The sequence below is a fragment of the Platalea leucorodia genome (assembly GCF_965183815.1).
Source record: "Platalea leucorodia genome assembly, chromosome: 1".
NCBI classification, from domain to species: Eukaryota; Metazoa; Chordata; class Aves; order Pelecaniformes; family Threskiornithidae; genus Platalea; species Platalea leucorodia.
The window spans coordinates 23,073,151-23,085,655 of record NC_138823.1 but is presented as its reverse complement, the minus strand read 5'-3'; the positions used below and the strand labels follow the sequence as shown (position 1 = coordinate 23,085,655).

Genomic DNA, 12,505 nt, shown 5'->3' with positions numbered 1-12,505 from the left:
ACAGGCCTAGCTACAATTCTACTTAAATACTTTCCAGAGAGTTACTAGAATTTAATGAGAAAGCTGTTTCATAGAATCAATTTTCAATGCTCTGATTTCCAACTCATCATCAAGTATTTAACTCACCCATGCCTAAAAGCTACTTGAGCTTTGGGCATGGTATGTAATGCAATGACTCCTGACACGCTGACAAAAATAATGCATACAGACAATGCATTAGTAATATTCAATTAATTAATTCAAATCAGAAATACATTTGAGCTCTTTTGGGAGTGTTGTTTTTGAGGGGGTGCGGGGGATCAGGTTTGGTTGTGGGTTTGTTTTTTTTTTTTAAACATAGGCTTCTTAATTATCAAATTGTTAGTTAAAATATTTTAACTAACATTTCATATTTTACAATGTTTAAAAGTGTTATATATTAACAACAAGCCCTAGAGGGAGCATCTCATGTCATTTCTCCCTTCTTTAAGATTTGGGCCACAAACTAACAGACCAAGTTTTCTAACAGAGCCTGACAGAAGAATGTGGACCTCACACAGGGGTAAGTTTGTTCCATATTTATAATCTGAAAAAAGGCCTGACAGGCATAAAGAAGGTTATTCTCTGATACTGTGTAGTACTGATATATCTGAATGCTAAAGCATTTATACACATCTCCTAAAAGAATAACCTTATTCTCTTAAAGATGTTATAATTGGATCCAAAAAGCTTTAGGCATTAAAGAAGTGAATAAATATACTTTTAAAAGGGAACCTAAGCTCAAGTGCAGAGTTTCAGAACTCAGGACAACTGTGGTTCAGTAGTTTTGCAATGATGCTCAGAGCCAAGGACATGAAGACATCCAGTGGATCTACACTGTTTCACATAAACACAGTATTTACTTACCACCAATACAAGTTGTTCTCTAGTTGGGCACACGTATAAAGAGCACAACAATGTAAAGAAACAATCCGTTCTCCCTGAAGCTCTGAGTATGTCTGTGCAGTGTGTTCTAATTTAGAAGCTACAGAGCTTAAAGTTTCATCTACCCACGTAGCAACCTAAGGGAGAAGGGAAGAAAGGAACAGAGAAGGTAGGGGAAAAAAGAAAAATAAAAGTTCCACCTTTAATGTAATATTTACCGGGTTTGAAAGGGAAAAAAAAAAAGAAAAAAAAAAAAGACACAAAACAAAAACCAAACAATGATTCCCTTTGGGATTTTATCCCCTACCACCTTTTCTTTCCCCAGAAAAGAGCTTTTCAGGATTTTTTTTTCCCCCCCTCTATTTCCAGTCCCCAACAAAACCAAAAAAGTTAAAAAAAAAAAAATAAATACAGAGACATGTCATAAAAATACTTCAACAAGTACATATACTTCACTAAATCAGTTTCAAGTTCACTCTTAACTGGGCAGAAAAGCATATTTAGATAACTTACTTTACAGCACAGAAAGCTTCAATGCCCTTAGTTTTTCCAGGAAATACATACAGAATATTAACAAGCTTCTCTATTCTTAAACCAGTGTCAGTTTCCACTGTAACAGCAAAAAGTCAAGTATTTCAGATAATCAGGTAAAACAGATATCTTTTCACTGTTTCACCTGTAAATATGCCAGATTTTTTTTTTTCTTTTATCTTTTTGCATTTTTACAAAACACCAGTTGGGTTTCTGTTTTGTTTTTACATCCGTATAGAGGAAAAGAAGTGGAATGAACAAACAAATTAAGTACTTTCTACTACTGATGAAGCTGAAGAATCAACTTCTCCATGATACACTGCAAGTAACTGAAAAACACAGCTTTGTCAAGTTCATCAACCAGCGCACATCTCATACCTTGTTATTTTCAGTGGCAACAGTTGCTCTAATACTATTTGCAGAAAGGAGCACTATCTTTTCATTGGTTAATCCCAAAAACATGGCTCTTGGATGATGTAGCGAAGGATTCTTTGGAAACAAAAAAATATTTTAGATATTCAAAGCATATAAATCATTCTGAAGGTAAGCATTTAAAGATGTGCAGTACCTGTGCATTTCTGTAAGGCTCTGATTCACTCCACTTCCATTGATAGAGTTCTCCTTTACTGCTAACAGCCACGAGCTCAGAATACAGAGCTCCAATACAAATAAACTTTGTTCCATCCTACAAATGCAGAAATACGTAGTCTAAGACAGCAATACTACAAATATATATAAAAATATATAAATGCAAAAAAAAATGAACTTGTAACTGTTTTTTTTCAGCGTTTCCATGAATGTTGAACTTGAAAATAAAGATATATCTAGTGTGTCTCAAGCTCAGCATGCCCTCAAACACACACACACAAAAAAGCATTATTGCTTCTGACAGAGTGAGGGAAGAAAGAAATAGATATTATTTTCCTGAAGTTTAGCAATAACATATACATGGCAATTAACTTGGACAGTTTATTAAGAGCTTCCACAATATTTTAAGAACACAACACTGCTCACAGAATTAAAGATGGGAAGATCTCTTGACTTTTGACATTTAAAAAAAGTTTCCCTCTAAAATTCCGGCTTTTTGAAATGAACAAAAAAGCCACATAATTCCATTACTCCATTGCTAAGTATACTCATGAAGATATCTTCCAACTACCCAAGAAATCAATTATCAAATTCACTGCCTCATCAATTAAACAGGTCTTATCTTTCACCTCTGAAGGTAAATAATTGCAAACAAGATCAAGTTTAAAAAAAAAAAAAAAAAAAAAAATCAGTGTGCTACATGTCACATTAATGCATCATTATGACCTGATATGCTGGAAAAGCTTCTAATTACGGGTTATTCCCTATCCCGCCCTTTTCTGCTTTTTCACATTTTACCAAAATTCATATGGCACCTTTCTACTACTTAGGTAGTACTACTTTGCTTAATTGCTTCACCCGGTACCTCACCCGCATCTCACAGGCCTGTTTTCCCCACCTCTTACATTTGGCCCTGTACCAATGTTGCAGCAACTACGCAACAGTTACAGTCTCGCTTTTTCCAAGTTCCTGCTCGCCCTTGCATTGAAACGAATCTCAAACTACAGACCTGCGAATTTGAGTGATTTCACAAAACATTTACTTCTGTTCACCGAGAAACCTTTGTAAGGCCCGTCCGTTCAGGGCTCCTCAGCAAGCGCAGCTACAGGACAGCCATGTTCTTTCTAAACTTCTTTACTGGTAACAACTAAAAGTTCCCTTCCACTTCAGGAAGAAAACAGCTTTTTAAAAAAATGAAAAAACAAACTAGTATAAAATCAAATGCTGCCTTCTACAGCTACAAATCTGAAAGATAGGTACATGAAAATTAGTCTTATCTGTTGTAGTTATCTCCCAGATCAATATCTAGCTGCCTCTCTTAGATTACAATATACCAGATTTAAGCAATTCAACTATCTGACGGGAAACTGAACTCTTGTCAGACCATTAAAAGCAGCCCACTATCCAGTACATTTATCTGTTCCCTAAATTTCAGCTACAGAAGTTTACAAGTGGAAACATTTTTAGTTTCATAAATCTGGATTCACACTATTTTTTTACTATTTTCATGCCCAGAAGTGCACATTTCAAAAGGTGTGAGTGTGTCCTTGAATAACACAGAATTCAGTGCATCTCTTACAGCTCAAACTGTTTACCAGTGTTTTGGGAAAGAAGAAAAAGAAGGCAGCAGGAAAGGACACAAGCAATCACGAGCAACTCTCTTTTATACCCTGATAACAGAATCTAGAATTAATTAAATCATAAGAGAATTATTTTGCTCTGGAGGGCATCTACCAACACAGCGCTGAAGTAGCACGAATGCTATTCTGTGTTCATGATTAATACTTGCCATTGTATAAATATTGCATATTCTGAGGAAGAACTGTCATCAGAATCTACTGTAGTCTAATGAGATGCATCTCTACTTCATCAGCATAAATGAATCTTCAGAAGTTATCTGGCCTAATGCCTCAAAGTCAAGTATGGAAAACAATTAATTTTTGCTCCGAGACAGTATCTTTATGACTTCTAATCTTGCTAATATGTTTTACAACTTTTTATAAACAGTTTTATACCACAAACTCAACACTGAAGAGACCTGCCATTCAAAATTTTTCTCTCCCTTCCATAAAAATGTTAGCAGTTGTGATCTAAGTGCTGCAGGACCAACACTACATATACCTCCATGATGCCATTCAAAAGACTAACAGCACAAAGATGCATGAAGCTCTGCTGCTGTAACCGGAATCTTACGTGTTCAACTATAAATTCTGACTTCAGACCAGAGAAATTACATACTTGAAGATGATGCAGGTTGCTGACAAAATCTTAGTATCTCAATAGCTAAGCAGAATATACCTTCTCGAACAAACTAAAGGCTCAGCTTGCACCTAACTACAGTCTAGCAGGAAAAAAATGGCCGTATTTGCCATACTATAGAGTGGCTCTGACACACATGGCACAACGTTGATATGTGGCAGTGCAGACTAATAGTACTACAGTCCAACAAGATTTGAACTATCAGAAGAATTAATTCATTGACTTGAATTCTTGAGCAGTTAATTTCACTTATTTGGTGGAGAAAACTCGGTACCTATGCAACATGTCTCAACATCACTAGTCTCAGACTGTGGGTGAAACTGATGCACTTGGGAACGCTATCGGCTTTCCGAAAGTTTCAACCATTCCTCTCAGGTTGGTACTTTACTCCCATAAATGCAAGTTAACCATCCTCATCATGGACTACTACAGTTCTGTCTCAAATGCTAAATGTCAAAATAATGAAAAATGAAAGAAAGATATTTGCAAAAAAGATTGGTTACTTTGTAGCGCTTTCTCACGTACTTTATCTCTCCCCTAGCTTACTGTCTTTTCCACTAACATTTCAAGATCTCCTTTCCAATTTTCAAAATGGAAGAAACATCTGAACTGGCCTCTCAGCTAAATCATCTCCCTCAGGATTCACCTTGAAGTATTTCTGTTGGGAAATACCACCAACAAAACTTCAGAGTGGGGCTATAGCAAGAAAGATGCAGAACAATTTCTTATAAATGTTCAGCTGAAGGACAGGATGAAAAGTTTAACTACTTTTGGATAAAGATGAAAGGCCTTTCTAGTAAGACACCTTCATTTACCTGTAAGCTAGGGTTTATATGAGTGCATATACAAACAGGTATCTTGGAAGAAGTTCAGTATATTTAAATTGAACAAGCATGCAATTAGATATCACAGCAAGTTATTTCCATAAAAGGTGCCCAATAAAAGACTGCAGTAATTGTCCTAGGGCAGGACCTGCTGAATTTGTAAATAACAAAAAACCCATCCAGGAAAAGAAAAAAACGACCCTAATTTAGTAACTAAGTTTCAGGGCCAGAGAGAAGAATGGGGTTAACAGGAAAAACATTCCTGAAGCAGTAAAAAAACCAAACCAAACCAAACCAAACCAAACCAAAACAAACAAAAAAACCAGAACAAAACAAAACCACAACAGTAATAACAGCCACAATAATGTTACCAAAACACAGCAGTGGAAATAAAAAAAGATAAGTTAGTATTCAAAATCTAAACTACATTTATTCTTTGATGGTAAAGCTCCTGAAATCTCTCTCTACCCAAGCCACGTGACTCTCTCATTCTACCATTATGACAAAGCAAGGGGGACAAAAGCTGCCAATTTTCACTGACACAGAAGTTCAGCATTACTGGCTGAAAAAAATAAAATCACACTTTAGACATAAAAAGTCTGGTTGGGAGAGCAACTATTAGACAAACATTCTTTTAGGGATCTTCATTTTTCAGTTTGAATGCCCGAATGAAGACGAGAGCAGCTAAGGGTGAGCTGCTGTAAGCAGAAATAAGCCTCTAAATTCACCTCCCTCTTCAAGCTCTCTATCTATATTTAGTCTGAAAGGAAAAAACAGAGACATAGGAAAAAGAAAGCGTGACATATCAAAATAGCAACCTCACAGATACTGCAGACAGACAGAAATGGGAACGCTAGAAAGACACCCCAAGTCCATCAAATTTGGTCTAATAAGCATAGATTATCACTTCCATTCCTGGGAAGTTTTCTGGTTTGTTTGGTTGGTTTGGGTTTGCTTTGTTTGTTTTTTAAAGTTATTTCCCCAAGCATCTAGGTAATTCATGAAGAAAATGACTACAGATACTCAGTCAGCAACATATAGCTGGTGTTCCTATTATTCTTATATCTCATGTGGGAATTACTTCTTGCCTTGAAAACAGAATTAGGGTTATAAAGAAAACCAGCTAATGAAAGCCAAAGGGATTCTGAAGGAGCAGCCAGTACTCATTTAAGTTATTGGTCAACTCAAAACACAACTGCAAATAAATGTCAACTTTCACCATTGTTGCTTAAAGGCCCAATCCACTCAAACTGAAAGTATCTCTGGGAATAATAATGCTAATAAAAAAAAAAAAAAAATAAATAAAAAAAACACACAAAAAACCACCTTTCCTTGATGAAGGATAGTTTAAACTGTTTCATAAGTTTCCTATTGCCTATTAAATGCTTTGAGCAGCTAAGTAAAAAAAGAAAAAACTGAAACCTCATGATCTACAGCAGTGCCTTCAAAACACATGGAGAAGAAAATTAAAACAGTAATAACAGAAGCGCAGCTATAAGGTTGTAACTAGTTATTTATAATTTTCCTAAATGCACAATGAAGAATATGCTTTATTACATTCTCTCACATAAACTGAGATGTGATATTCAAAAAGGAAACACAGAGTATTTATTTGGAAAAAAATAAACAGATCTATTGCACAGCATGCAAATAAATTAGTAAAAAAGTTTCAATACCTTATCTGGCCACCACTGCAAGTCTTCTCCTAAAGAAACAGGACTTTGAACAGGTGTATTCTTCTTGTCCAGGTTTGGTTCCCCTTCCTTACTTGTAGAGCCTCTTTCATTATCAAATGAGGCTCCATCAAGCCACCTTCGTTCACGCAAACGTAAAACGGACTCACGTTCACGCAACAGCTCAGAGTCTCTCTCTAAGGGAAGAAGGAGAACTGGTATGCAATTGGGTCACACCAGTGGGATAAAAGTAAGCCACTCTCTAGTAAAGACCCTTCAGGATGCAACTAACAGCAGTTAAATCTACTCACACAGATTAAAAAATAAAGTCCTGACATGCAACATTCAATATATTAACCCTTTCAAGCATATGTACTTTAGAATTACTAAACATAAAAGTAAACCAGAAATAAAGAAGTCTTACAGATTTGTGCACTATAAAAAAAAATGCTAAAGCATTTTCACTTACATCATAAGAGGCCAAATACATTTAACATTGCAATTTAAAGTTTTATAGTACAATATGCAGTTTTTGTTTTATCAATGTAGTAACAACAGCAACAAAAAAGATCTAAGTCTATACAGTCTGTTAGATATCTTTATGCAAACCAAAAAAGAGTATTTATTAGAGAGTTTCATAACAACTTTCCCCCAAAAAAACAGTGATTTGAAAAGGTTAAAGAAAGCAAGCATTAAAAAAAAGCTCTTGTATACATGTTTGATAATCCAACCCCTTTTGTTTAAAGCAATATTCCATAGGACTGGATTTCATAAATTAAAGTGTATCTGTTTTGAGCAGATCAAATGAAAACTTTTCAAGAGTCAGACAAGTTTTAAAAAGGATCCTTGTAGGAAAATGTTCCTTACCAAAATGCTTCCCCTCCAATTGGCCTACAAACTGTCTAAAGCCAGTACTCTGCAGTTCGCTCATGCAGATAAATTTTTTAAATCAGGTAATCAAACTAACTTTCCAAGAGTCAACTATGCATGGAAAATAAGGATTATAAAATTCGTGGTAACGTCTTATATAGAATAACCTTAGGAAAGGAAAAAAAAGGAGGAATTTAGAAGGAGTTATGTCAGATGCTGAATATTCGTACATGCACATAATGCATTTAACCTATTAAGTATTTCACTTATGCTCACAAAAATCAACTGGAATTACATGTATGAGATGACCACATTATTATATCATAGTTTCAACAAATTATGCCAAGTCTTGGGTCTTTTGCTGTATTAGACAAATGGGAAGGTTTTTACATAAGCCAAACACGACAGCTTGTCTTACAGATATACTTCATAAAGTACTGTACTTATTTTCTAGCAAACATCACACTGACCCCTGACTAATAATTTTGTGACAGGAATTTATGTGTTCAGCAATTAATATACTAAAACATGTTCATGAAAGGCAACAAAACTGTACTAAACAAACAATCACAGCAGAGGTTGGATTAACAGTTTGGAAATACTCTAGGCATTTGCGCAACAGCTTCAAAAAGATAGGAAATTGCTGCATGGTCTGTTATAAATCTTTTAAGTGTATTATGCTTTAAAAAAAATAGTAAAATGCCTTAACACTGCTCAAGGAGTTGTTTGGGGTTTTTTTTGTTTTGTTTTGTTTTGTTTTTTTTTTTATCAGCTGCCAATATTTCTCCTTATCCAGCCATAAAAATGCTTCCAAAAAGTAAAATTTAGGTTTTTTTCTCCCTCCTTAGTATCTACAGTTCCTCATTCCATAAAGGTAACTTCTGTCATGGAACAATTAAGGAAATGTGAAGAACAGTGAACAAAGAGCAACCCAAAAGAAAGAAAAAGAAAAAGGGAAAAAAAAAAAAGGAAATATTAAGAATGCTGCATGTCATCGTTACTCATTTTTGAGCCAAATTAAATATTTGTAATGCAATCTATGTATTAGTAGGTACTTACACTACAGTTTAAAATAAAATTAACGTGCAAAAATTTTATAACACCTTGCAACACCAATGATCAAAAATTAGATTTAAAATAAATGACTATCAAGGTTCTTGCAGAACTTACCTTCTAATACTCAGAATTCATTAATAATTTTGATAATGAGTAACAGTCTATTTGTCTACTCTATATTTGACAACATATCACAGTCTACTTTCGCATTAAATCAGAATCTAAACCACCAGTGTGTACTATCACTAGCTTTTTCCACAGCAAACTACTTATTACAAAGAAAAAAGGTGCAAAATTACCTCTGGATGAGCCTAGCCTGGAAAGTGATGAGCGCCGAAAGGATGGATAACCAAAGTAACTAATATCTTCTGAAAACATAGCATCAGCATCAATAATGACACTTGGGTGAGCAGAATGTATGTCAGCATCCAGAAGAGACATAAGATCCTCTATAAGAGGAGACAAGGGTCTTAAGTGAATAATCAGCTACTTAAAACATCAGCTAGAGAGACCATCAACTAAACAAATATCAAAACAAAAAAATCCTACCTATTAATTGAATTTCTGCTCTTCAGATTCACCAGTGCAAACTCATGTGCCTCCTATGCAACCACATTTACAATCAAGCTTGGTGGACTAGTGAACAAAACCAGTTTCCCTACAAGAACTGCTCTGTCCTTATCTAACCACATTTCCCAAACAGGACTTGCCCAAAACACATTTTTCTGTAACCCAGAAATTCAAACTTTAGCCTGTCACTTGAAAGAACAAAGCGCTAGGATAAGATAGATACATATACATACATGTGCACACACACTCATGCACGTAACGCAGAACTCCAAAGATGACCTAGAATTAAGGGAGGACAGAATCGACGGTGAAAGCTGGCCTTCACAAAGCCACGTCTTTGATGTCAAAGACTGTACGTTCCTCCATGGAACGTTTCTTTCAGAGAATGCTGTTCTTGTTTAATTCACAGGCTAGTAGCTTGCAGCGCTCAGTACAAAGCTTTAAATGGTAGCTAGATTAAGAACAACAACAGTTATCTGGAAAAAGCACCATTTTTTAATACCATGCAGTTAAAAAAAAAAAAAAAAAAAAAAAAAAAAAGATGAACTTAAATACTGTGACTGCCCGAGCTTCTGTTACAAAACTTGAGTTTCTCTGAAGTACTGATCATCATTAAAGTATAAAACAATTTCCTTCCATCTACTAACTATAGCTACTATCCACACACAAAAGAGGCTACTGAAAATTCATGTAATTTATTGAAGTCCAGCAATATGGACTGACAAGACAACTAAACCTGACTACCATCTTGCTGCTACAGAAAGGACAGCCCTACTTCCCTCCTTCACCCCTGTGGCAGGCACCTCCTTGGGGCAAGGTGGGATTTCTAAATCTAGAACTAGCGCATTCACCTGGCTTGAGACAATACTTCATAGGGTATAGAAGTCACGTGGGAAGCAATCTTCAGAGTGACTTAACTGGGTAGTCAGAGCCCCAAAGGTGGTGCCTCACCACATGCAGCAAAGCTGACCTGACCCTAAGGCTGCCAGAGGAGGCACTTCTGCCCCTTCCCAAACTTTCAAGCAAATCTGACTAAAAAAATCAGGCTCCCCAAATTAGGTTTCAGCTAACCCATGCAGGCTCACAAACCTCACCACCATGCAAGGGAATGGCAGGATAGCTCCTTCTGGCAGCTCCTAACCTCATCTGCTTAAACCACTCGTGAAGCTAGCATGAGGCTGTACACAGAGTCCCTTCAGGGAACATGGAAGGAGCACGTATCACTTCAACACATCCAGTTCTCAACCTCATCGTAAGCATAAAACAAAATAGTGGCTAGAAATCAAGGTATGAAGTTAAATAAAAGCATTCTTAACAGTAGTAACTTCTTCTCAGTGTCTGGAATGAAGGGTGGGGGGACACAAAGGAGAGGGTATTCAAAAACTGAAAAGGGACCAGAAGTCCACACTTAGAGCCAGTATTAATTCACTTAACTGTTCCACTTATTGATAATTGCAAGCGTTAGAGACTTTCACATCCCTGTACATCAGAATATTCATCCTTGAATTCTAAACTCTCTTCTCCAGTACACGTAACACATACCAACTACAACCAGCTGTCCGCAGAAAAACTGCGTTGTAACTAGTGAGCGCTGTGGATTTCAAAGCACGCAAGACCTGCATGGATGCTGTTTGCATTAAATAAGTAATCCACTCAAGTGTAGTCTGTGCTTCTAAAAGCACACCATTTGGGACTCAATGGTCCATGCAGTATGTTTTAGGAAGTCATCCTTGACAGACTGCTTGGAAATCCTAGTAAAAAAATTCAGATTCGGCTAACAGACTCTGTCTTACTGGAACACTTCAGATCCTTCAGAGTGGCCTTATCCTGCCTGCTACTTTATCTATTTTCCACTGGCTTTCCACAATGATAAAGCAGCAGTACACCTCACCTTAAGAGCATCAGCTTGTAAGTACCAGACTTCAAGAGCTGGAAACACAGCTGAGACTGCTGTATCTCCCAATAGTCACACACTGCTCCTCTTCCCTCCTCCCAAACCCACCACAACCATCTCTTCCTAGGTAAGCTCCAACCTCTCTACACTCTAGCAACTCATTCTCATTTATTTTTTTTTTTGGTCACTATCCAGCCAAAAATTGCAAAAAATTTTGATCTCTTTTTAGGAAGAGGATTGGCCAGTACAGAAAAGAACTCTCCAGCCTCATTCAAAATGGACAATATGTTTTTTTCAAGGTAAGCTAAGCCAGAAATCCTCTTGACAGAAAATACACGCTAACTTGCAACACACACACATGCCCGCCCACCCACCCCCCTTCCACTATGTTAGGCATCTTGAGTTTAGCTGTGCTTCCAAAAAGGAAAGTAAAAATTGAAGCCATCAGACTTAAGAACCAAAACTATGTGGTTTTTGGCTAAATGTGCATTAAGACAAGTGAGGAAACGAACCCTTTTCTTACCCTCTTATTTCAGCTTCAAATCAGATTTTAATTTTCTTCCAATAGTTCTCCAAGAGATCCCCCTTCTTCCTTTTTCTATATCAGCAAACAAAGGTGCTAAAACCAGTAGGGATAGGAGCCAAATCCACTCCCCTTCAAACACCACTGGAATGTTTTTAGTGCTGCGAAAACACAGATACTGCAAGACTACATCCAGTTTAAGAATCCAGGGGAAAAAAACATTCTCTACGACTTTATTTTCCTGCTCTTCAGAAAACCCCCCTGGGATGATATCATTCATCTCTTGTGCCATGTTAGACCAGAATCAGACCGCACCCTTGGCATTTAGATGTGATAATTCCGATCAACCTACTGAGATAAGAAAGTACCTATGATTTACTAGGAAATACCATTGAAAATTGGAAGGAAAAGGATATCTAGTGCAGAGGAAAGAAAACCAAAAACCCCACCAATAAAAAAACCCCACAAGTTTCAGTATGGACATAAGCAGCAATTCAAGTACTGAGAAAAGTTTTATATTCAATAGCTCCATGCGTAGCATTATCACTGGATTCACTAACTGAAGGCATGGCTTAGATTGATTCTGATCTCAAGTTGAGCTCACATTAAACCTTTTCTCTTAAGGGGGCAATCATAAGTTCTCTCCTCTCTTCTCAGCTGCATATTTTTATGAAATATTCAAGAATTGAATGTCTTCAGTATCTCCTCCTCTTTAAAGTTTGGATTAAATTGGCAAAACTGTGACAGTGGAGGGAAATATGTATTTTGGTTTCCTAGGAAACCAGACTCAAACAGAACTCCAGAACTCATTTCT

The 12,505-nt window shown here is 36.5% G+C and overlaps 1 protein-coding gene across 17 annotated transcripts in view; it reads right to left on the bottom strand.

Annotated features, from left to right (window-relative positions):
• UBR5 (ubiquitin protein ligase E3 component n-recognin 5) overlaps positions 1-12,505 on the bottom strand; it is a 95,086-nt gene that overhangs the window by 52,322 nt on the left and 30,259 nt on the right. For 11 of the 17 annotated variants that reach the window (XM_082319020.1, XM_082319031.1, XM_082319029.1 and 8 more), the window contains 5 exons: positions 9,004-9,153; positions 6,782-6,993; positions 2,003-2,119; positions 1,813-1,923; positions 886-1,040 (listed from right to left, as the gene is read on the bottom strand). In XM_082319020.1, the coding sequence (XP_082175146.1) occupies positions 886-1,040; positions 1,813-1,923; positions 2,003-2,119; positions 6,782-6,993; positions 9,004-9,153 (745 nt within the window). Of the gene's footprint in view, positions 1-885; positions 1,041-1,812; positions 1,924-2,002; positions 2,120-6,781; positions 6,994-9,003; positions 9,154-11,691; positions 11,794-12,505 lie in introns of those variants that run through there. The other 6 variants (XM_082319032.1, XM_082319021.1, XM_082319028.1 and 3 more) reach the window with 4 other exon arrangements.